General features: G+C 33.5%; 1 protein-coding gene across 1 annotated transcript in view; it reads left to right on the top strand.

Annotated features, from left to right (window-relative positions):
* Window positions 1–27511, top strand: part of LOC125057802 (hemicentin-1-like) — a 165264-nt gene extending 137753 nt beyond the window's left edge. Inside the window, exons 11-17 of the mRNA XM_047661704.1 lie at window positions 1676–1827; window positions 6014–6230; window positions 7881–8096; window positions 11201–11335; window positions 22265–22366; window positions 23954–24111; window positions 25050–27511. Of these exons, the coding sequence (XP_047517660.1) occupies window positions 1676–1827; window positions 6014–6230; window positions 7881–8096; window positions 11201–11335; window positions 22265–22366; window positions 23954–24111; window positions 25050–25169 (1100 nt within the window). The 3' untranslated portion in view covers window positions 25170–27511. The remainder of the gene's footprint in view (window positions 1–1675; window positions 1828–6013; window positions 6231–7880; window positions 8097–11200; window positions 11336–22264; window positions 22367–23953; window positions 24112–25049) is intronic.
* Window positions 27512–27747: the final 236 nt, after the last annotated feature.

Genomic DNA, 27747 nt, shown 5'->3' with positions numbered 1-27747 from the left:
GTAGGTAATTTAACTTTAACAACGGTGTACGTTGTTTTATTTCTCTTCTAATAGTGATGAGAATATCTCTGCGATGTAAAATCACTGCGCTTTTTCACTGTGAATGCGAAATCCAAGAAATATTTACGTAGTAATAATTAAAAATAAGTAACTACAAAACTAAAACAAATTTAATAAGTTTGGTCCCTGTGGCAGTGTACGCTGGCAGCACTTCCTCACTCTATTGCGATACTTATTCGTTGAGCAGGGAAAGCACCAGCTTTGGGGACACCGATACTATTCAGGCGCCAACTTAAATCTTTAATTAGTGCCTGTACACTTGAACCTTACGGCCCTAACATAATAATATTTTAGTATCAAATAAATCAATACAAATGGCTACACGTTTTAATTATAGTCGTAGTCCTAAAAAGTTCTAAATTTAATACATAATTAATGAATATCAGTTTAATTTAACCTTGAAAAGTCTTTTAAAATCCATATCAGTCACTGCTATGTATATATATATTTACAGTGAAATATCACATTAGTATGCTATATCTTGAGCGCTGTGTGAAGTGGGAACGTGATCATATAAGGGACAAAAATGTCAAGTGCTCTGAGTACGAATACAATGAGAACACCGCAGTCGGAGAAAAGTGCTTTTGTTAATGAAAGAAATATAAAATCCTCTCTCTCTAATCGGGCTGCGGGTTGTGTGGTTTTTATGCAAAAATTTCGAGAAGTGTCGAATGTAGCGTAACGGATATTTCGCTTTATGTATATTCAAAAATGCAAGCTACTGTACAGTACATATGTTTAAACTTTTATTAACAGATAATTTTGACAGCTTACAATTCCAATTGACAAATGAAAGTGTAATATTGTATTGTGTCATATTCCCCACGCCAAAACCAAGGTCTGTGTTAGGCTAACGCTTTTTTGCATTTAGGGGCACCTTCCTTTGTAATAAAATCTCCGAATCTATTTTGATATACTCAAACTATCCAGATAAAAACTCACAAACCACATAAAAATGACGCTACCCGAATTGGATTTCGAATCTACGGGGGCCTTATATGTATCTTGGCATTACTCTGAGGTTCCATAGACACAGCGCACGCATATAACAACTCTTAGCTACACTCTGAAATACATACGCACACACACATTCACGCATACTCAGTCTCTTACACGACTTATGTTAGACAATCAAACACTAAAACTACTTTTTCTTAAAAAAAAACTGTTATAAACTTGTACCATGGATTAATTGTTATCTACAACACAAAGACTCCATAGTGGCCGATAGATGAATTTTGTAACAACCTATTTCAGTCATGAATAAAGTTTTTATTATTATTATTATATTCGTCCACGATAGTTTAATATTTAAATTTTTTGCATCAGCTCTTTCATGTATAGGAATGTCTTAATTATTTTTTATAAAAAAAATAAAAATAAAATAAAATCGTATCGTTAATAATGCAAGACTTTGTTTGATCGTTGCATGAAAATTATTTATGTATAGTTATTGTAAAATTATTTTCATCATTGAGTTTTCTTTCAAAGCAAAAAAACATTATATCGTGATTCTACATGATTTTTCTTATATGAAATATTTCCAAGAACCGTGTAAATTCGTTTTGCTGCTCAAGAAAAAAAACATTGAAATATATACATATGTTTGTTGCAGATAAACCAGTGTGTAAAAACCCAATTAATGCAATAGTGGGTGCTGCCATCAACGAAGCTGCTAAGGTGACGTGTGAAGTGGACGCATTTCCACCACCTAAAAACTTTCAATGGGTTCTTAACAACACTTCGGCAACAAAGGAGCTTGATGCTGTATGTGCATTTATCTTCATCATCAGTCTTATCCTCAGATTGTATACCTTTCTTTGATCATTTTATTTTTTGAGGAACCTCTATTTCTGACAAACGACTTAAATTTTCGAGCCGGTTTCGTTTGCTTGCCTTCCCCGTGTAAGCATAATCTATTTATATAACAATGAATCCCTATTTCCTTTGGTCACGGCGTCACGCGTGAATGGCTGGACCGATTTCGTTAATTCTTTTTTTGTTGTGTTTGTTATGTCAGGAGATGGTTCTTATGAAAATAACAAAATTGCGCGTAAAATAAGAAAATTTCAGAATACTTAACCACCATACAATTCCAATTTTTTTGATGTATCCTTATGGCGTTTGACATAACATTGTCAAAGAGGATGCAAGAAAAATTAATATCGTTTAAAACAAATGCTTCGATCGGAGTTATTATATTGATAAAATACATCTGTCCCCGTGTCGGAATACCAACAAAACTATTTATATACGCGCCAGGAAAACAAACAAAGAATGTTGTAAAACTCGAAGTAACAAATACAACCAAACGCCTCAACACAGATACAAATACCTATGAAGTTTTGCAAAACCATAATCAGCTACAACCACACAAGTCACGCTTATCGTTTTTATACCTTAATGCTAGGAGTATCCGAGCAAAAGGCAAATTTAATGAACTCAAATGCATTTTAAAAACAATTTCTAAAACTGTTCATATCGTACTCATTACAGAAACATGGATCACTAATGAAACTCAGGCCCAAGAGATGAGTCTACCAAACTATACTCATTATTTCAATTATAGATCGGATTTTAGAGGTGGTGGAGTCTCAACTTATGTCCATAACAGTATTAGACATAGTTTGTCGGAGTCAACATATAAAGATGGCAACAACTACCTATGGGTCAAATTAGACAGATATGCCACCGAAATTGGACTTGTGTATAATCCTGGAGATACAAACTTCTCAAAGTTTTTGGAAGAACTTCGCTTGCAACTAAGAGAAAGAAAGAGGGCTGTAGTCTTTGGGGATTTTAATATAGATTTAGTGAAAAAGAATGAAAAACAAACTAAGCAGTATATGGATGTAATGGACGAGGCTGGATATAACATCATAAATAAAATTAGGAAAAAATATTGTACACGTGACTCGAAAACACGTAAATCAATAATCGACCACGTGTGCTCAAATTTAAGAAGTGACCGTTTTCATATGGCATTTATTGAGACAGGAATGTCCGACCATAGGCAACTTTATATCGAGTTAAAAAAATCCAAAGCCCCGCAGTTAATATACTCTGAATATGAAGCCATTGACTATGCTAAATTTAACAAACTATTCACGACCTACAATTTAGATGTAGCAACACTTGATTATTCTTTACTAGAAGATACGATTAAGGACTGTGTAAGGAAATGCAAACAAGTAAAGAAAAAGATACTTAATCCACCTCAGAAAGATTGGATAAGTAGAGAAGTCATTAGTGCAATTCACTTTAGAAACCAATTATGGGCTGAACTGAAAAAAGATCCTACAAATATAGTTGTTCAAGCACAATATACTACTACAAGAGATACGGTCAAAAGGAAAATAAGGGAAACTAAAGATAATTACTTCTCCAACGAATTTATTAAACACGCTAAAAACCCGAAAAAAATGTGGAGTCTAATAAATAAATTGGCTAGTAACAAGCTAGATAAAGATTGCACACCTTCCAAACTTATTATAGACACTAAAGAGTTAACTCAAACAACCGATATTTGTGCTGCTTTTAATACATACTTTTCTACCATAGGGCTAAAACTAGCCAATGAAATACCAACACAATTTCACATTAATTTTACACTAGCACTTCCTCAAAGTCTTAACTCTGAACTATCTACCTTTAATCCATGCACAACACTTGAAATCACCAATATAATAAAAACACTAAACACGAATTGTAGTACTGGAATAGATGGGATCAATACTAAAACAATAAAATGTGTAAGTGATCATATTTCTGAATATCTCTCGATCTGCTTTAATAAGCTGCTACATAAAGGTGAATTTCCGGATTCTCTTAAAAAAGCCAAAGTTACTCCTATCCATAAATCTGGCCCCAAAACCGAACCCGGCAATTACAGACCAATATTCTACCTACAATATCAAAAATATTAGAAAAAATTATTTACTCACGTCTTGACACTTACTTGCAAACTAACAATTTCATTTTTAAACGCCAATATGGTTTTAGATCAAAAAGCAGCACTTTATCAGCCACAGCCGATCTCATTAGCGACATAAAACAAAATATTGACTCTAAGAAAATGGCGCTGGGTGTCTTTATTGATCTGAAAAAAGCGTTTGACACCGTAAGCCACAACTTATTGCTTAAAAATATCTGGGTCTTAGAATGGATACAAATTTAAAATGGAACTTTCATATATCACACATAATTACCAAACTAAAATCACTTATAGGCAGATTTTGGTCAATATCTAAATGCATTCCGCAATCTGTACGTCATTTGATCTATAATTGTTTAGTCAAGCCACATTTCATATACCTAATTGAAATATGGGGTACAGCATGCAAAAACAAAATTTCTAAAATACAAACACTACAAAATAAATTAATAAAAGCACTATTCAGATACAATTTTTTAACACCTACTAATAAAATCTACCAAGAAACTAAAATTATGACGATTAAACAACTATATGTTTATAGCACCTGTATCCTTATTAAAAAAATTATAAATAACTTTCTACATAGTAACTTATCATTTAATAAAATCAAATACACCACTACACGCAATACTCGTCGAGCGAGTTTGCTTATCTTGCCAAAGCCGCGCACAAATTATTTAAAGAGATCTATTAGGTATGAGGGTGTGCAATTGTTTAATCGGTTGCCGTCTAAGGTTCGTAACATTAGCGTGATTGATCAGTTCAAAAGGGCATTAAAGATACACATCAGAATGGGCCCATTAGACTAAAATTGGGCTAGCTGATGGCGACGTGTATCTCGTTCGTATATACTTAATATTAAATTTCTCATGTAAATAAAAAATAATTTTTGTAATGAGAAATAAAGTTCTTTAAACATTTAAAAAGCATTAGAATAATACTTTGTTTCTGTAATATTTTTTTAGTTAATTATACCAATTCGAAATCAATTTTCATAATTAAACAGGACAACGTTTGTCGGGTCCACTTGTATTAAATATACATAGACAGAAATTACATTGGTTCCAAAAGTGATTCATGCTTCACGCCACCCGGCCAACACAGTTTACAGTTATTGTTTTTTATTTCTAATTTTTGTTTTGTTAGTAAATATCACTTGTCTCTTTTTGTTACTTGATAAGGAAGAGATAGCTAGTTACCGATAAGCCCGAGCCCTCATAAATATTTAAGTCTTCTGGTTATTTTATACTGTCGACAAACTGTTCAATGAACTGTTCATATTACTTTTGTTTACTTTTATCTTAGAAATCAGTCGTATAAATTGAGGCTGTACTTGTCTTAACCCATATTTTTGTTATTCCTTATTTTTGTATTCTGTAATTGTTTATTTTATTTTTAGTTAACATTAATTTAAACTAGACTTATTTCTATTTCTGAACCTACACGGCAGCGTCTGTGGACTTTCTTATTTTGCAAAAAACAAATGACACCTCTGTTATAAAACATAAATGAATCAACTTATGATGACCTAACCATCAATCCCTTTCAGCAATTTGGTCCCAGATATCTGCATGTGTTTCATTGACTATTGTAGGGAAATCATATTATATAATCAATTTCTTTCAGCGACATTCTTCGCGATGTTTGACATTGATGAAGAATCTATTATAGCATTGCCTGAATTAAGTATCGCAATCCTTCCTAAGTGACCACTTTAACTTAACTACGTTAAAAAAACAATAAATATATTTTGTGTTCAATTTATCGCAGACTAAACAATTGTACTATATGATAAAATATTGAAATAATTTAACATTTTCTTAAGTTAAAAGTTTTAACTTCAACGTCGCTACTGTTATATCTATTTGTTATTTCCCACGCTTATAATAATATGTTTTCGGTTGAATTTTGTAAGACGATATTAATCAAATTATCTATTAATTAGCTGTGTTACATGGTTTTCTTTTCGGAAAAAGAACAGACAAATTATCTTACTTCAACATGATTTTGTTTTAGGGTAAATTCACAGTTGGGCCAGGACGATCAGTACTAACATTCATTCCAACGGCTGAAACTGATTACGGATCTCTATCTTGTCGAGCTACGAACCTGGCTGGCCAGCAAATCGAACCATGTAGATACACCCTTCTTCCAGCCGTCAAACCAGACCCACCTACGAACTGCTCAGCAAGGAATTTGACGGATGATTCGGCGGAACTGCGTTGTGCTGCTGGTGAGAATAGTATTATATTATTTACAGGTGTTATTCAAAATGGTTCGATGATTTTAAGTTTGATTCCAGGAAATAATCATCCATATTTATAAAATCTACAACATGTCAATTTCCTTATGATGTTTCATTTACCATACGAAATACTTCTGATTGCACACATAGAAAAAAATACACAATTTATAATAAAGGATTATCATTACATATACTTAGACATATCATTTATTACAAACAAAAACACACACACATAAACACAAAAATTAAAAATAATCAAAGAAAAATATTAAATAAAAATATAATGAAAGAAATATTTTAAAAAAATCCCTTTTCCCATTCGGTTCGTTTCAAGTGTGTAATGCGTGTGTGCTGTGGCTGTAATTAGCCCTGGCTCAGCATTATGCTGAGGAGCAAACTGTTCCATAGCTGGCCATTCTGCCAGAGACCACATCAGCTAGTTTGCGCCTCAGTCGTAAGAAAGAAAGAAAAGGAATGTAATAATACTTAGTGGAAAAAATAATAAATATAATAGTATTAGTAAAAGTTAGCAGTGTAAGTTACGACCTTAAGGATTAGATAACCACGTTTAACCTTCCCTCGTTGTATTTTGCGCAGTGCAAACTATTTTACTTTATATGATTCAATAAAAGATCTACAATATCAAAAATTAATAATTGATTAGAAAAAGTAGGACCAACTGAACCAAATAGCGTCTCAATGCACTGACCGTAACTAAAAACAGTTAACGAGAGTCACATAGAAACTAAAAACAAAGAATGTCTAAAACGGAAAAGTTCATATAAAATTGCAAAAAATAAAACAAAAGAACAATGTCACAACTATTACATTGCGAACTCTTAACTCCAGTAAACGTTGTAGAAAATGTCATGCACTTTATAAAGTCCACACTTTAATATTATTATTAAATTTTTGAATTAAATAGCTATAAAGGTTTTTATTAACAGGTAGTTTCATTACACGTTTAAAACGTTTAAAACGGGGAAAGAAAGAACGATTGTACGGTTTGCGTTATTTTGATTTTTTTTAAGTTTTAAAACTTACGTATGGCATTAAAATCTAAACTTTTGAATGTCTTGTGCATTTTCTATTTTTACGATATATATAAATTTATACAGATGTGAAATTTAAAATGAAAAAGGTAGTTTTTATCTACTTTCTATGCCGGTATTTACTTAAAATATTCGTTTTAAACCCACGACTCTCGCCTCAAAAGATTTGACCTTGTTTCATTTTAATTCCGAACGAATATCACTTTTTTTTTAATGGAATCTCGCTGTGAGCGTAGCTCGGCCTGAATGGGCGTTTTTCCCGCGACTACCGCAAGGACGTCTCCTGTGAGACTCGGACCTCGGCTTGGGCCGTCGCAGGGTAGTCAATCACCTGAAGGGAAGGACGGAAGCTCAATGGAGTGAGCGAAGTATGCAGTAAAGGCTCGCCTTTTCCCGATGAACTCAATGATCAAATTTGATTGAAATCGGTTAAGTAGTTTAGCAGTCCATAGCGGACAAACAACATGACGCGTAATTTATATATATTAAGATGATATTCCTCTTATGCTGTTGTGTAAACTGAAAATAAACCAAACCACGGAAGCAGTGTTGACATCTTTGTATACATTCTATATATTTTTTATAGGTTACGATGGTGGTCTACAAACTATGTACTTCGTGGAAGCATGGGCTGCCGGCGAGCTAATCGCCAACGTATCAACGATAACTCCTGTCTGGAAGCTTCAAGGCTTGGGCTCTGAGACAGCTTTGAAGCTGGTTTTCTACGCAAGTAACGCACGAGGCCGATCTGAAGCTACTACGATCAGAGTGCATACATTGTCAAGACTTGCCTTACACACAGGTATGTATCTTATTAACGATTATCCATTAACTAACTTACAGGCTCCCATTTAGACAATTTTGCGTTCATATAGTGCGTTTATCTAGCAAGCTCCTTATCTAAAACTGAAGTATAAGATCTGTCAAATCGTTTAATCTCTATGAAGTTTGACATACTATATAACTGTCAAATAAAATTTGATTGTGAGATAAGATTGTTAGGTATTTAATCCTATACTATTTGGTTTGTCGCATGTTTATATTTGAACTTAATAATACGCAAGTAATCCTTACCTCTTTCGTGATATTTAAAGAAAAAATACACATATATCAAATTAAATAAATCAATAATTTGTTCTATAAATTGGGAACATTATTTGAGTCCGTTTCGTAAGGCCAAAACAATTTAAATAAGGCTCCTTCAACTGACTCCAAATTAACAATTAAATAAAGCTTACCCCTTACAATATTACGTTAATTTCGGAAGTATAAGATGACATTTATTTAGAAACAATTTACGTCACTGCACTACACGGTAATCACCGTTTGACATAATTTTATAAAATTTCATTAACACACACCCGCGCTTATAAATACTTAATTTCCAACAGTTTCGATTAAGATATTTCTTTCCAAAAAACTGTAAGTGCTGCCTTGCGATTCTGTAACTCACTTTTCGAACTCACACAGCGGTTTTCGCATCGGCGGTCGCTCTCAAATCAGTCGTGAAGCAGTCATTTAATGATTTGGCATTCTGATAAACAATAAACTACAAGCTCCCACCTTTTCAGAATGCCAAATCATGAAATGACTGCTTCACGACTGATTTGAGAGCGACCGCCGATGCGAAAACCGCTGTGTGAGTTCGAAAAGTGAGTTACAGAATCGCAGGGCTGGCCTAATTGCTTGAGCGTGCGACTGTCTGTATGATGAACTTCTGTCTATGTGCGCATTAAACATATCAAATGTTTAATACGTGTGGTAAAGGATAATATCATGAGGAGACCGATATGACTAAGAACATAAATCTAAGACGTGCGCCAGTAACAGAAGGCACCTACTTGCTCAAAAAAATATCAAATAAACAGAAATCTGAGGCAAAAACTAAAGAAGCTACTGGTTTTTTTCTTAAATTGAATGCTACTAGTATTTTAATAATCCAAGTTTATTGTATACTACGTTTAGCAAAATACTAATATCTTAAATCAAACTTTAAATACACTGAATAACTTTTTCATATCCCGATAAATTCAATCGAGAAGCTTTTAAACGAATTTAAAGCGTAAAAGGTTTATTAAAAGCTTATTGGGATTTACATATATAGCAGCAGTTCAGCCTGCGATTTAACTTTGTAATAATTCACTGCAACAACCTTTTATGGATTGGCCTCAGATTTCTGCATCTGTGTCATTTTACTATAGCTGATCATTTAGGTTTTAGATATAGCGGTTTTCTCGCGATGTCTGCCTGTACGATTGTTAGTTGTGGACAAAACAAAAGATACTAGCACATAAAAACGCATTTAATTTGTAGTATTAAGCAATAATTTATTTTTTATCCGCATCACCTTGATGGCTGGAAGTCTTCCACGGTACACATCTCAAGATATTTGCTTTTGCGAACGGTAAAATCGACTCTCGGTGAGAGTCTTCCCGACGACCTCTAATTGATAAAAAAAGACTCTCTCCCTCTCTCTCTATTGGAAAACTAGTGTTTAAGTCTTGTTCATATTTATACAAATCTAAAACTTTAGATTTCCGAGACTTACAGGGAGGGAAAAAGGAAGATAATATGTTAGGAATTTAATCAGTTACAGTCATTAAAATATTAAAAGTGTGAACATTAATACAAATTATAAATTTAATTTATTTCTTCGAAAAACAAGTGGCATTTTTAATTACAATTCGTCATTTGAAATTTCAATAAATTATTTAGCATTAAATATAAAATACAAATATTTCATAAATTCTCTTTACGAAATTTTAATTTTAAAAATATAATTTCTATAAGGTAATTAATTCACCCTTCTCACTCTCTCGCAATCGGTCTCGATCGCTCTCTCACGCATCTTCGTGACGTTCCGTAAAAATTTGACCCTCATGCGCCTTAAGAAGTTTCACTTCAAAATTACCAGATATTTAGACTATAAAACTCTTCTCGATTTTTATGAAATTACACATAGCATTCAGTCGGTCCCAAATTAGGTCGTAATCTATTTTTATATGTGATACTTAGTAAAAATACATAAAACCCTTAATTTTGATCATTCTACCACCATCCCCATTTTGGAATAGCGATATTTGTACTGTAGTAATTATTATATGGCATAACAAAGTTTGCCGGGTTAACTAGTATTTTTATATAAATTAGTCATATCTATAAAATACTGTTTTGGCTCTTAATTAAAAATAGAATATTAAAAGCTATATGAGAGCACATATTTTATCGGAAAAATTATAATGAACGTGATATTATACAACAGAATGCAATCTCTGCTGAAGAAGCTTGGAAACTTTTTTAAATTAATATTCATTCAATGCATTTAGTATTTTTAATCATTATGAACTAAAGTTCCTTTTAGCGAGGGGAATGGATATAATATTTAATTCACTATAACACCGCTCCTCTTTTAACCCAATTCAATGGGTTTTAGCATGATTGAGGATGGTAGTTTTTAGTAGTTTAAATATAATTTAGGAATGATAATATTATGTATACTGCAATAATTAAGAAAAATAGGATTTTAATTAGATAATTCTAAGCAAAGTTACAACTGAACGTGTAAACGTATTTATTTAAAATAATAAAAACAAATTCACAACATTTACTGAGATCTCTCCCCATTATTTATATATAAATCACTGTTGACTGTAGCGCTTAGAGATCAGCTATCTTATGGTGAAGTAGTTGTAATAAAACTATGATAGTTGTCATATATAGGTTATCAATAGTCATTTAAATTGATTCACTTGGAGAAGGTTTGTATTCTAGAACGACAAATACAGTGTTTAGAAAATGCTTAGCATAAATGACATTGTTTAAATAGCTTTTAAACAATTTCAAAGCTCAAGCTTCAAATTGGAAGAAGCATTCTAATTTCAAATATTAATGAATAATTAATTTCAGAGGCGAAAAGCAACCACGTCGGTGTTGATACCAGCTGGGCTCTCGGAATCATTGCAGGCATCATAGGAACACTTGCAGTACTGGCTGCTCTGGCTTTACTCGCGAGGAAACGACATAGACCGCTTCAGTATGAAGGTTAGTTCAATAAAAAAAAGTTCATCGTGACGCCACGAATAGTGGTTGCCTGGAAGAGATCGCTAGAACGCGATAAGGCAGCCAGTTGCCCTCCTATTCATTTAATTATGTCAATTGTATTATATTTCTGTATGTAACGAAGTGTTAATAAATAAATAAATGTCCTTTGATAGCACTTTGATTACACAAAATTTTAAGCGGTTTTATTTCAAAAATTAAACTGATCAAAAACCACACTGAATTAAAAAATATATTAATAATATTACGTTAAGTATGTTTCTATTTATGAATGCAACTTTACAAATATAAAGCTATATTTAAATTAGCAAGAGCTGATTACACAATCCCAAGAGGTATTGCAAGAAATGCCAAGACAAAGGTATTAATGTAGACAACGTAGGGAGTTCAATTTTGTGTATAACCGTAGATGTACACACATATACGCAAGTATTACGTTATAATTATAAATCTGTCATAGAGGGTGTAAATGTAAAACGAAATACTCTAGACGAAACATTGCGTTCGATTATGATTGGTCAAATGGATGTAACATTCTGGCAAATCATGTCCCGTGTCAACGCGTATTAGACTAGATAATAGATATGCTGTTTACAAATAACATTGAAATGGTGGTCGTTTCATATTACGTTTTACATTCTGCTAGAAACAATATGGTAATAACGGCAGTAAGTACTGAAAAAATTGCTATCGTAACAAAAATCAGGATTACTTAATATGGTAGTTAAGTATTCTTAAATTTTTCTAAATTTCCGAGCAATTTTCTTTTTTTTATTTCTTTCATAAGAATCTTCTCCTGACAATAACAAACAAAAAAAAGAATTAGCGAAATCGGTCCAGCCAAGGGAAATAGGGATTAATTTTTATATAAATATAGATTTATTATAATAACTACTATGCTAAATTTAATTTACCCTTGAGTCTAAACAACGAGTTAGTATCAAACATTGGTAATACGTAATTTGCGTGTAGAATGAACATAAAAACATGTTAATGTTATAACTTTGAATTTTTATGACTTGATTATTATCACCTTTAGCGACAGAATTTTAATGTAAATAGCCCATATCGTTAATTAGTTAATTGCAGTATTTGAATTAGTGTTAAGTGTATTGCAATGTCATCAAGGAGTAATTACTGCTAATAGTTTGCTTAATGTAGGCACTGAAGTAATAATATGCAGATTAATATAGCTTGAGCTTGGATAGAAATTGACTAAAATTTGTTATTTACACACACGTATATAGTATATATATACACTTATACACACACGTGTACTCTAGACTTCTCACGCCCACATATATACACTGTTGAATTAACCACCAATTCTACGAGAATATTATGAAATACCGGATAAATCAAATCGAAATGCATTTATTCTAATTGTTTACTATGTGTACTTATGAACAATTATCAAGACACAATACCTATAGCTAATTGTTTATCTAAAACATGGGAGTATTGAAACACGCCCTAACTTATAATTTTTGTTAGGAAAATTGGAATCGCATATTAAAAATTCACGCCGTAATATGAAACTATTTACTTGAACTACCAATAAAGCCATTTCAATATTTAGTATTTTATAGAAAATACGATATACACGATAATGAAATTGTAGCAAGCTTCGCGGAGAGCGGCGGGATTAAAATTTGAATCTTATCGGATTTGGGATAAGTCCAAGCCGATCGTTAATATTATATGAATCAATCTGTTTATTGTAGAACACAATTTGTAACCTAATTTTGTATTAATTACACAAAATTAAACCTTTTATTAGTTGAGAGTGAGAGTGAAATAGAGCCACAGCGATTCTTTATTCGCATTTAAAGATATAGATATCCAGAGGAACAAATCATGTAACTGAAATTTCTTGTGTTCATCATATATGCTTTATTCAAAAATTGATTCTAATTCTGTCATATCAAATTTATTTATTTGAATCAATGGGCCATACATACTAAAATTATTTTCAAATTATTTTAAACGGTGTATAATTTACAAGGTGCCGAAAGACTGGAATTAATTTTTTCAATCATTTAGGAAATAAATATAGCCTAACATAGGCTTTATCTATTTCAATATTGTAGTATTCTAATGCGAAAAAAAATACGGGGAAGGAAAACATCTTGAGGGATACCTCAAGATGTTTTCCTTCCCCGTATTAACTAAGGGATACCTTAGACCCACAAAGTTGACGTCGTGTGTCAGGCACAGAAGGCTGACAAACTTGCGTATTAAAAATACAATTGATCACGAAACGGATACAGAAATCGGCCAGGATCTAAAATGTAGTAGCTCAATTGATTTATTAGTTTATGTTTAGTTTATACTAAACAAAAATACAATGTATCGAAAAAAGATCGCACAAAGAATTTGCTACAATTAATAATATTTAAGACTAGTTTTCATTTTTGTACTAAAGGTTGGAAATCCAATTCACTTTCTAAGCCAATTTCGGAAACCACAACCGAAAATGTATTTAGGTTGTGGGTTCCAGTTAAGGTTTAAACACTTAATTGACATCGCAAATAATATCAAAGATAGTCTACGAGTACAGAAGATTTTAAAAGACGGTCTTACTGATAAGACCAGTTTATTATCAAAGACTGGTTAAAAGGTAACATTAAAGTAGCATAAAGTACTATACTTTATTTTTTTTATTTTTTTTTCAAGACAATTCACACCAATTGACCTAGTCCCATGCTAAGCTGGTGAAGCTTGTGTTATGGGTACTAGGCAACGGATATACATACATATTATAGATAGAAATACATATAAATACATATTTAAACACCCAAGACCTAAGAACAACACCAAATGCTCATCACATCGATGTTCGCCTCAGCCGGGGATCGAACCCGGGACCCATGGATTCGCAGTCAGGGGTACTAACCACTAGACCAATGAGTCGTCTTGTCTTTCATTTATAGATACGCCTATATCTTCGGCTATAAATTTATTGTTGTATACATATCCTGAAACGTGCTAACAAAGTCTTTCCGACCGCGAGGGTATATAAAACTTCTCAACCATAGGCCACTGACGCCTTTGTACTAGTCTGGTCGAAAATCATCATCAGGTGTTGCTGCACTTACATAAAGGTGTTGTTCATTCATTCAATTTAGAGTTTTCATACGAGCATCATATCACAAATAAAATAAAGGAACACATTCATTTCATGACTTGAATAAAAATTTGTTTTAAATTCTTTGCGAAATGTCACAGCAAGATGGTGAGCCAAAATATCTACGTCAGTGCATGCAAAGAATAGAAAGAATCCCTCGCGTCTAGAAATTCAGAGAGCACATTTCTCTACATTTCCTGTGTGATTTATGCCCCTTAAAAATTGCATGTTTCGTCACTCACACGACATTTGTATTAACTTTCCAATAGTGCAAAGGAATAGCGTGTTCCAAATTTAATACATTTTCGAGTTATAAATTCCTAACATTGAAACGCATAGTCAATGACATATTCTGCGGGCATATTCAACAAAACGGAACAGTTTCAATTCCGTTCGATGGTTGAGTGCTTTCTATTTAATTTCCAAAAGTGAATTTACTGGCGAATTGCTTAGGAATAGTTTGTTTATGAATTCACTAATGCATAACGTTTTTGAAACGTACGTCTTTTCAAATACATCTGCGAGTCGGCCAGCTCTGGTTGTACTCTGTATATTTTATTCCATACGTTGCATTCTATATAAAATATTAAAATAATTTCTTTGAAATCATTTACACCTATTTCCAACGTAATTTCGTGCGACATGGGGAATACAATTTTTCTTTTCCTTTTGAATTTATTCTTTTCTGTCTATTAATGCTTAAGACAAGTAGGTAATCATCCTTATGTACCGTACGTTACTTAATTTAAGTAATTTTTCCAGTGATATTTCTTTAAGATTAACGCACTATCTAGGTGTCATATATTCAGTGTTTTGTTTTTAATGTTTCGATTCCAAGTAAGGAAAATTAAATATAAATGTTTTCTTTCAAAATCAGGCGCCTTTTGCCTTGGTTTAGTTTTTATCTTATATAATTGCACCATATATACAGATAAACGTCGTAAATGGAAAACATATATTTGCAATAAATATGTAAATGTTAACTGTAATATATTTCATGTTTAAGAATTTATAAACCTTGTCGATTTATATTCGAAAACGGGGAAGCAATAATTTCTTGAAGTGTGACCTAGTGCCAGGTATATATCGAGACCTAAGTGTCGTTTGGCGTGTTATTTGGCTATTGATGAGACGACAAAGTATCAGCTATAGGGTATTTTACTTGTCATGACGTGATGCCTCAGTATGTTTATAACTGACATGTGACGGAGAAATGATTGATGTAAGAAGAATATAGAGCACATATACGTATTTTACCTTGCAAGAAGTTATCCAAATTTCGAAAAAATTTGTAATTATTCCAATTGAAGGAATTTGAAATTCCTCTAATTTGGTAGCAGTTTGTTGTGCAGTTGTGGTCTAGCGCTGTTGTGAAGCAGCGGAGGCCTAGAGATATTTACCAGTTGGTTGTTAAGCAGCTACCTTTTCTATCGTGGTTTGCAGTTGCTGACAATAGACATCTTATGTATGGTTAGGCTGAAGTTGATCGGTTAATGTGTTTATTTCGAGTTTCTATTAGCTTATCATGCCAGTATTATCATTAACAATATCACGACCAAGATGATCGAATCTTTCTCGACAAAGCCATTGGAATTTGTATTTAAGATGAGTGTGTAGGACAATGTCTGTCGGGTCCGCTAGTTTTTGAAGTGAAACTTCTTTAGACGCATGAGGGTAAAATTTTTACGGAACGTCACGAAGATGTGCAACGTTTTTGTCTAAGAAAAAGGAGAGAGCGATTGAGAGAGAGTGAGAAGGGCGAATTACCTTATAGAAATTCTATTTTTAAAATTAAAATTTCGTAAAGACAATTTATGAAATATCTGTATTTTATGCAAAATAATTTATTGAAATCTCAAATGACGGACGAATTGTAAATTAAAATGCCACGTGATTATCGAAGAAATTAATTAAAAAAAAAATTAATTAGTATTAATTTTCGATACTTTAATATTTTCAATTCAAGATTCAAAGCCTTTATTTTTAACTAATACAAGAGAACAAAATATAAATGTATATAAAAAAAGAAAAAAAAAGTTTAACAAGCACAGCTGTCCTCTTGTATAGCTTGCCTTTGTGGCACAAAGGCCTCCTCCAACTGTTTCCATTCCTTCCTATCCCTGGCAAGTCTTTGCCACAGAGGACCAGTGGCTTTTTTAAAGTCGTCAGCCCACCGGGCACATGGTCTTCCTCTCTTTCGCTTGGTGTTGTAGCGAGGTGTCCATTGGGTGACTTTTTTCGACCATTTTGCTCTCTGGCCTCTGAGCAGGTGTCCTGTCCATCTCCATTTAAGCCTTTTGGCTCTGGTCATTGCATCTTCCCAGTTGGTGATCCTTCGGAGATCTACAGCTCTTTTCCTATCATTCCGTGTGTACCCTAGTATGCTCCTTTCCATACTTCTCTGGCAAGTCACAAGCTTTTGACTTGTGACTTGCTTAGTGGTCCAAGTTTCGCAGCCGTACGTTAGGATAGGTAAGATACAGGTGTTGAAGATGCTCCTTTTGATCCTAAGTGGGTAATCTTTATTCTTTAGGATGTGTTTTAATGACCAGAATCTTTTCCAGGCATTTGAGGTTCTTCTCTCTATTTCCTGATGGGCTTGTTCTGTCATGGAGATGAGTTGTCCCAAGTATATGTAGGTTGTCACATATTCTAGGTTTTCGTTCTCTAGGATAATAGTATCTGGTGTTCTGTTTGTCATGGCTTTTGTTTTTGATTTGTTCATTGTTAAACCCACTTCTTTGCTTTTGGTTGCCAGTTCTTCGATCATAGTTTGTAGTGTTCCCGGGTTGTCAGTTATGAGCACAATGTCATCTGCAAATCTCAAATGGTTGATCCTTTCTCCATCTATGTTTATACCGCAATCTTCCCAGTGTAGGTTTCTGAAGACTTCTTCCAACACACTAGTAAAGAGCTTAGGCGAAAGAGGGTCTCCCTGTCTGACTCCTTTTTTGAGTGGGAATGATTCTCCCAGCATCTCCAGCTTCACCCTGGCCGAGCACTGGCTGTAGACATTTCCGATGAGTCTAATGTATTTCCCTTCAATGCCTTGGTTTTTTAGCGCTCTCCAAATGCATGGGTGCTCCAAAGAGTCGAAAGCTTTGCTGTAGTCGACAAAAGCCAGATACAGGGGATATCCATATTCCTGGCACTTTTCGACAATTTGCTTCAAGGTGTGCATGTGGTCTATTGTGGAGAATCCAGACCGAAATCCGGCTTGCTCGATAGGTTGTTGTTCGTCAAGTTGTTTGGTGATGCGGTTGAGAATGATTTTTGCAAAGACTTTATACACGTTGGACATAAGACTGATAGGACGATAGTTGCTAAGGTCTTCTTTGTCTCCTTTCTTGTGGATTAGGATTATTGTGCTTTGTGTCCATTGTGTAGGTATGTATTCAGTATCTAATATTTCATTGAATAGGTTTGTTAATGTTGTTAGTGTGTCCGGAAGTGCAATTTTGATTGTCTCATTTGTTATGTTGTCGGGGCCAGGGGATTTTTCATTTTTCTGTGTCAGGATTGCATATTCGACTTCCCTTTCTAAAACAGGTGGTATAGGTTCTTCGTGTTCTGGGTCAGGGTTGGCATATGTTTCGGAATTGTTGTCACATGAGTACAGTTCTTTAAAGAAGGATGTTGCAGTATCTAGTATTGTTTTTCTATTTGTAACTAAGTTTTTGTCCTGTTTTTTGAGTCTTGGTATCCATTGTTTAGGTGGTTGTAGTTCTTTTAGGGCTTTCCTTATTCCTCCTGTTTTAGTAATATGATTTATTATGCAGTCCATTGTTTTTTTTGCTTTATCCTTTTTTATACTCTTGTTAATTTCTTTGCTGATCCTTGTTATTTCTTTTAATATGTCTTTATCCTTTTTGTTCTTGAATAATTCTTTTCTTTCCGAAATTAGTTGTTTGGTCTGTGTGCTTAATATTTCCTTCGTCTGTTGTTTTGGTTTTTTAGCTTGATACATTCTGTTTATTTCTTTATTGTATCTTTCCTGCATTGCGTTCGGCGATTCTAGCAGATGGTTTGCGTCTAATTTGGTAGTAAGGGTGTATTCCTCAGAAGGTAGCACTTGTTTGTAGCGTTGCCTAGATTTAACCTGGTTTTTGGAGTGTAAGGTTGCTCTGACCATTCGGTGGTTGGTGTAGAAGTTGAACTGGTTGATTACCTTTACGTCTTTGAAAGCTTTGGGTTGATTGCTTGTTTTGAAATCGATTTCGTTATGGTAGCTACCGTCTGGTGACTTCCAGGTCCATTTTTTGCTAGGTTTTTTCTTAAAGAATGTGTTGAGGATAGCCAGGTTGTTTTCGTGACTCAGATTTACTAGTCGTTCTCCGTTATTATTTCTCTTTCCTATGGTGTATTCGCCGATGATATTTTCTTCTCCTGATCTTTGCTTGCCAATTTTCCCATTGAAGTCTCTCATAATTATTAAGTTTTTTTCTGTTACATCTATTGTTTTGGATAGTTGATGATAGAATGAGTCTTTTGTGGCTTCTTCTGCTTGTTCTGTTGGTGCATACACTTGTATCAAGGTCCAGTGTTCTCTGTAGCCTGTTATCTTTATTTTTAGGATTGCTATTCTTTCTGAGATGCCTGTGAATTCTAGTATGCTGTTCTTGAGTTCCTTTCTGACCATGAAGCCTACTCCGTAGTGTCCTTTTGTCTCTCCAATAGAATATAGAATGTAGTCGTCATGTTCAGTGATTTCTGTTCCTAGTCTTCTGACTTCGCTAAGGCCTAGAATGTTCCATTTAATGTTCTTGAGCGCCTCTTCCAGTTCCATAAGTCGATCGCATGTTCTTAGTGTTAGTACGTTGAGCGTGCCGATATAAATATTGGTGTTTATTTGACTTCGTTGCTTAGACTTTAGTAGGTTGGGCTTTGGTGGGTTTGGATTTGGAAGGTTGTGTTTTGGCCGGTTCGTTTGCTCCAATGTGATTTTCAGAGATCCCTCTCGAGGGTCAGCTGGAGGGCTGCGGTCGCGCTTCCCCACGGAGACCGCTGTCCGGCTTGGGGAAAGGTATATTTTGTTGGTTGTTTGTATTTGTTCTTTGGTTTTATTTTTGTTTTGATTCCGGGGACCGCTGTGTACTAATTGTTATTGGTTAGATGTTTCTGAAATAGAATTTGTTCTGTGGCGTATCATTTTTTCAAATGCATTGGTTACAATCATTTTCTTTGGCTCCGTCTGCCTTGTACCTTCATAGCAGTCAGATTGCGTTGGTGTTTTAGATGGTGAGCGCTTCCTTTTCTCAGTTGCCTTGGTTGAGTTTGTTTCCTTTATTATGAGCCGATCATATCGGATGAGAGCCAGATTTCCTTTCTTTCTTTCTTCTTGTTGTAGGGACTTTAATTCTTTTCTCTTCTGCAGTACTTCTTTGGGGTAGTCTTCAGACACGTATATGTTTGCAGGGAATCTTTTGTTGTTTTTTAAGATTTCTATTTTTCTCCATGCTAGAGTAAACTTTATGAGAATAGGCCTGCGTTTCTGGTCGACTTTAGAGCCAAGTCTACGAGCTTCACTTATTTCCCATTTATCAAAGTTGTCCAACTCGCAATCTTTACCCACCTCGTTAAGGACCTTCAGGACCAGTTGTAGGAGTTCTGCATTATTGCTTTCGTTTTCCTCTACTCCGTGGAGTATTAAATTATTTTTTCTGACTTCTCTCTCCAGATTTTGCATCTTATTCTTCATAATTGCCACGTCGTTTTTAAGTATTTTATTCTCTTCTACCAACGGTTTCAGTTTTTCTTCTATTGTCGACGCCATACTTTGGGTAAGGCTTTTGGTAAGGGCAGTTGTTTGCTCACGAAATTCGTCCCTAGTATCCTTTTTGTTTTTATTCAGCTTCTCGTCAATTTCCATTATTTTTTCTAGTAGACGTGCCAGCTGTTTCTCCATGGCTGTGAGTTAGCGTTAGTACGTGTGTGTAAAATCGATTTTTAGTTGGCAACACTAAGTTAGCAGCACTGGTTGGTAGTTGGTATCACCGGTTGAAATTTTTTTTTTTTCTATGTAATATTTATTACATTAATCTTGCGGACACTGCCCTCTATTGACAATTAGTTAGATTAGTTACTTTATATTATTATTAAATATGTTTCCGTAATTGCACAACAATAAATGCTCTCTTTAAAAGTGTCTCAGTAAAAATTGCACAGCAATAAATGCTCTTCACAGTAATGTACGTTTCAGTACTTATACTTTATATTTAAGCAACTCACAATAACGGTCGTTGATCCAAAATAAACACGTATTAGACAGAAAAAACTGTCAATCTGGGATCTCAGTTCACTTACACAAAGTTTTTTTTTTTTTAGTTCACAATTTATAGTCACCAACACAAAATCAGTTTTGAAAAGTCGAACTATTTGTATAAATTCCGTACTCCACAAAGCACCTATCACTTCCAGAGATGGACAATTCACTAATATTGCCTTATTATTGCTATTTATGATATATTTCTACTTTTAACTATATTTAATTAATTATGTTATGAGGACACGATGTGTCTGTTATGACTACCCGCCCCGGAATAATATTTTAATGACAATTAAATTCCTAACATATTATCTTCTTTTTTCCCTCCCTCTAAGTCTCAGAAATCTAAAGTTTTAGATTTGTATAAATATGAACAAGAGTTAAAAATTTGTTTGCCAAAGAAGTTTCACTTCTGACATGTGTACTTTCTACGCACGCACTTTTTTATATAAAGAGTCAAGATGAAAACTGTAGAATAATAATGATGTAACTGTGTTGTCAACATAACAAAAAAGCTAATTGAGCGCTGCTGCGAACTAAAATCCTACGACCGTTCTATTTCTGCATAGACTCTACTGTATAGGTTAGATTAAATTACCAAACGATGACCATCAAAGTAAATTTAATATTGAAATTGTGTCCAAACTAGTCAAATAGTCTTTGATATTTAGTAAATTGACATTCTTGAGACAGCTTTGCAGCGCTGAAGCTGAAATTTCGTACTAAATATAAGCAGTCTAATAAAAGGCTCTCGCCACAAACTAGACTCTAGACTATTACTTACGTATAACGTAATTAATATCGTAAGTTTGTTATACAAAACTGAACTAATATAATAATGTATAAATAAAACTATTCCTTCAATGTAATGTTGTCAAATAAAAATACTTAGCGATACAAAAAATAGCTTGACCTGCGAACTTCCAGTAAATGTAAATTCTAAGTCATTTATGCGTACAAGTGTACAAAAATTACCTAAATTAATAAATATGTTTTGACTTTATACGACAATAATGTAAAATATGATTCATCACCGTCACTTAGGTGTACGTTTTATCTCCTTATTAGATTATTACGAAAGATATTAGAAATAAATTAACTCTGAAAGCCTTATAAAACCTGGAAACCTGGAAACATAGCATAGTGCTTGTTACCATGGTTACCATTTACATAGAAAAACGTTACCATGACAACAGCTCCTTTCGTCACATTTGCATGTAAACATTACACGATGACATATACATGTAGAATAGCTATAGCTATTCAAAGGGTGAACGCTGCCAGTATCTTCAGAACCTTGCCTAAAGGGACTCCTTTTCATAATATATTTTATATTTTAGTTATTATATTTTAATAGGTTAAATTATATTTATATAAATAATAGTTGGAATATTTTAAATCGATATTTCATTATGTAAATTATAGCCCAAAAGTATATGCAAGATGTACCATAATACTCATGTAGAATACTCTAAAAATATATCTAAAGTATTCGTATTCAATAATATTTATTTTTCAGCACCGGTACAAACAGTAAAGGCGTATAAAGGATCAATGCAAAGTGCGAACCACTCACCCATAGGAGACGACAAGAACCCGGACGTAGTTCCTCTAGGAAAGGGTAGGTATTTGTTTCTCTATTGAAACAGGAATGCTTTGTACTCAGATACTTTTATTGACTATCGTGAGCAACTGCTACTATCTATCTGAGCGACTGTGTTTTGTTTACCTATTGATCAAATTATCGTTGTGTAGTTCGTTAAATATGGAACGTATGTGTTTCATAAAGCAATTTTTTCACAGAATATAATTATTCTAATCTGACGTAGTTGTTTAGAAATTACACACAGTTGATAAGAGAATTTTAAATAGGGGTGTATGTCTAACGATGAGAATACCCTACGTGTACCAAATTTATCATCCTGTACAATATGGGGTGTAAATAATATAGTGTGTAGTGATAAAATTAACCTTTTAATGTTATAGCAATGTAACAGCATAATTGTTCTATTTACTTATTAAAACAGTATCTATAGAATACATGTAAATCTCATGTACACTTTAAAATTATCATGATAGGTAATTTAATTGATAAGTCATATATTATGTGCCATACAATTTGCATTTAGTACCCCATGAGTGTAAAATGCATTTTGTATTCAAATTTTAACATTTTCTTGTGCAATTAATTCGTAAATTAATATCCTTGTGAGACTCGCTGCTACGAAACTATGCTTTTGTAACTAAATTTAAATTATAGACACAGGGATAACTTAGAATACTATACCTTTAATATGGATTTAAATTTGAGATGCTAAGTATAGTTATAGGAATAATAATATGTATTATTTAATCCAATGATGAGGAAATTCTTTCGGAAGTTGTTTTCAAATCTATATAAAGTTTATATAATTCGCAAAGGTCAAACCACTTTTAAAGGTTTAAATTAAGAATTTTATTATGGTAGGGGGGCCCAAGAGGGGATTTCGGGATTTACTAAAGCGCGGCAGATTAATATATAGGGGGATACCTTGTACCCGGTTAAGTACCTCCACAAAATATGAGGCCCATATAAATACAACCACGCGCATCATGCAAACGATCAGATTATCATACGTACATTATTAAAAATACGTAGGGCATTGATGCTATCAATATCTGACGCGCTCGAGGATGTCCATGCAACAGTTTTTTTTTACATATTTAACAATCTATAGCCGCTTCCCCCACCGATGAAAAGGTATATATCAAATAACATTTTTTTCTTCTTATTATCTAAGCTTTGCATCCCAATAGGTCTCTACGACGCTCGAGTAAATCCCCATTTAGCATCGTGGGCTCCCCTACCATTATAAACTAGCTGACCTGGCAAACGTCGCTTTGCTATGTATATCATTTATAATAAAAAAATAGGGGTTTATCGTAGAGGGGTGAAAATTAGGGGTTGTATGTATTTTTTAATGCTGTATCATAAAAATATAAAAAAATCATTTAAAATAAAAAATATAAAAATTTAGGGGTGGAATAAATTAACATTTAGGGGGATGAAAAATAGATGTAGTCCGATTCTCAGACCTATATATATGCACACAAAATTTCATGAGAATCAGTCAAGCCGTTTCGGAGGAGTTTAACTACAAACACTGGGACACGAGAGTTTTATATATAAGAAGATTAATAAAGTTATTATCATATTTTTTTTGTGTAGACTTCAACTGCACGAGAGATTGTGAACGACCTCCTGAACCGCCACCCTACGCTGCAGTTGTCTCGCCACCGGTTGGTTCATCCCGTAGCGCACACAGCTTGCACGATACCAGATCAAATACACCTCATACACCGAACACGCCAGCGTCTGATGCTCAGGTAAAAAAAAACGCTCTATTATCGAAAAGACATCGGGAAGTATTGGCCTAGTGGCTCCAGCGTGCGACTCTTATCCCTCATCTGTAGGTTCGATCCCCGATTGTGTAATGGACTTTCTGTATATGTGCGCATTGAACACTTACTTGTACGGTGAAGGAAAACATCGAGAGGGGTTTCCTTACGTCGTGAATCAATAAATAGACGACAGGTGTCAGACAGAATGCTGATTGCATACTTATGAAATAAAGATGATCAAAGAAACGGATGTAATCACAGGCAAGTCCCATATAGGGCTGTGTAGCGCCAATGGCTAAATTTGGATAGACAATAAAATACAAAATAAATCAGTGGCGCTACAACCTCTTTTAGGTCTGGGCCTCAGATTACTGAATTTGTTTCACGATCATTTTTCAATATAATAGGCAAGTAGGTGATCAGCCTCCTGTGCCTGGCATCGCCGTCGAATTTTTGGGTCTAAGACATGTCGGTTTCCTCAGGATGTTTTCCTTCACCGTTCGAGTCAATGTTAAATGCGCATTTAGACAAAAATCCATTAGTGCACAGCCGGGGATCGAACCTACAACCTCAGGGATGAGAGTCGCTAGACAATAGACATAGGTTAATATTGTCCTTTGGTTGACGCAGTACTTCATTAAATAAAACTTCTTTGATGGATATAAACTCGAACTTATTAAATTATTGAAGTTGATCTTGAGTTAGTAGTAAAAACTCTCAAAACATCAATTAATGTAGTAATTTCGCGTTTATTAAAAATAGATTGACGCACATATTACGACACAAATTCGGTACAGTTAAATATTTTAAAGTAACGTTGTAATAATCGAATGTATTTTATTTGAAAATTACTCCTATTATCTAAGTTTTAATACTTATCTATTTATTGATGACGGTATTTGACCAGTGATTTTTAATTCTAGAGCATCGGAACATTGGCTGATGACCGGAGAAGTGTAACAAGTGGAACTCTCTCCCGGCGGAGAGAAGTTGTCACGACGAGGACACCTCTACTGGCCAACGCTAGAGAGAGTTGTGTATAAATAGATAGTCTTTAGATAGATAGAACCATAGCCTAAGGCCTACATTGGAAAATATTATCAAAAAGTAACTGTTGCACGATGTAATTAACAAGACACAATCGCTGGTTGTGTCACACAGTGGTATTGATTATAATCAAAGTATTTATATAAATTGTATACAGTTCTTAAGTAAACGACTCATTCAATTAAAGCAACGATTAGCTATATTTCTTCAAATAGGTTTGACAGTTTTATATAATTGTTTTGAGTATCATTAATACTGATAAATTAAAAGGGAAAAATTTGCTGTTCTAAATCCCGCAAAGTATTTAAAACCAAATAGATTATAAACGCAATGCAAAAGGATATTATTTTGTTTTTAAAGCTTGATGCAATTGAAATAGAAAGAAAAATTTGAATCGTTTTCAGTCAAACTGTGGAACTGTAGCTCAGAGTACAAAGGGGCTAATTCTTTGAGCAATAAAGAAAGTTCTTCACAAAGAGAAATGCCTCGGTATTCAAATGGAAAACATACAAAAAGTCCTACTAATTTATAATATTATAAACGTTTAATGACAGTATTAAAATTTTATATTCATCAAATCTTTTTACAGAAGAAATCATTTGAGATGTTAAACGGTTTGTCTATGATGAATACAACACATCAAAACAATGCAATCTAGTAGTTAATTAATCGCAAAAAATACTATTTGTTATTGTTAGAAAATAATAAAATTGAAACAAAACAATAGCGAAAAATTCAAGCAAATTGGAGGTATTTTCTACTTTAACCATTTAGATGGCGAATCGCACTCGAGTATTATTGGAAAAGTTTGTTATCCTTTTTTCATTTGTACCGTGTATTTCAAAATTTTATTTAAAAAACATCAAGAGCACTATGCCTCGTATTGGGCGTCAAGCGGTGCATAGGTCGTGAATAAAACATAGGAAGCTCGCATTGACGCGCCAAGCCTAGAGTAGAAATAGACAGACGTGACAAAGGTTTTATATTTTTTCTGCATATTTTTACAGTTTTAAAATTCTTCGCGTTATTCTCGCTATGCTAGGGCTTTTATACAATGCGTTTTAACTGGTATGACCTAAATTACTATGACGTTGAACTTTTATCTCAACTTACTAGTAAATAATTAAACAAAAAAACAAATGCTGACAGGTTTTAATTTATTAAAAATTACTAAATAAACTTTAGGATCTTTTAAATCTGAGACTCGGGTATCTGATATGGAATGTACATTCCTTGCGCTCACTACATCTGTAGACCGTGTCTAGTTTATCGCCTACGTAATGTCTACGCCGTAGCAAATTCTTGCAATCCTCATATCCTACGCGGTTCAAGTAACTCACTCGACATACTTCACTGAAGTATTTCCGAACAAATTCGACTTATGGTCCTGTAAAAAAAGAGCGTACCTGTTGTTAAAAGGCCGGCAATACACTTGCGAGCCCTCTGGCCATGTTTACCCTGTTATATATTTAAAAATAACTGTAACAAATATGATCCCTATGACAGTTTCTAAGTGAGTAAAGCACCAGCACTATTCTTCTTTCCTAATAACCACCCGTACTCCATAGTAATGAGTCTCTTCTCCAATTGGAACAAAGTAGAAGTTGAAGGAACCTTGCCTTTTTAACTGAATCAAAAATCTATGATTAAAATGCAATGTTTATCAGATAATACGTACACCAAAGCTGGCAGACTAGATATTAAAAATAGCGCATACAATTTCTGCTCAAATAAAAACTGTTTCTCCGTTGAGAAACGTTGTGGGAAAACCAGAAAACGGGCCAAGGCTGAGTGGAGCGCTTTTAATCTATTTGTACCAAAATAAAATAATGTTGCATAAAAAAATTCTTCGCCGGTTATCCAATATAAAAACACTAATATTAGCTAAATTTCTTTTATAAAAGACTGTTTCCATATTTGTCTAGAATCTAGATAGCAACGAAATTTAGTGTTTGTATATAAATATGTATATAAGTTAAGACACAGTTAATATAATTAGTTAAATTTATTTCACGGTTAAGTTTAGTATGTATCATTTTATAATTTTTATAACGGTACGATTGTAGATTTCAGACAATAAAGTCGCAAAACTAGTGAAATTCTGTTAAAATAAACTTTTTGGTGTGTTTGTAAAATAATATAAGTGTTATTCACACATTAGTTAATATGTTACGTTTTTAAGTTATTCTTTCATATTTTGTGTGTAAACAATATTATATTTAGCAAAATTAAAACTATAATACTAATTTACATCTAACTTCATCTAACTAATATTTACTTAAATAAACAGAAAATATAACCTTTTTTAACGTGAGAACGCATACCGGACGCAATATAGGCTGTTGTACGTGATTAATTTGTGTCTTCAAAAAAAAAAAAATTTGTTGTGCAACGAAAACTGGACATTAATAATCAAGCCACAAAGATTTTATATGTTAATAGAAAAATCCTAAGGAAGTAAACATCGAGAAATACGTACGATCAGCATAAAGCTTTTAATGATTTGCTCTGGTTGGCGATTCTATTTATTTAATGCAACAATATGCAACAAAGCAGCATATTATATGTTAAGAT

The sequence above is a fragment of the Pieris napi genome, chromosome 17, assembly GCF_905475465.1.
Source record: "Pieris napi chromosome 17, ilPieNapi1.2, whole genome shotgun sequence".
NCBI lineage: Eukaryota > Metazoa > Arthropoda > Insecta > Lepidoptera > Pieridae > Pieris > Pieris napi.
Note: the sequence above shows the minus strand (reverse complement) of the source record. Positions and strands in the feature narration are given on the sequence as shown.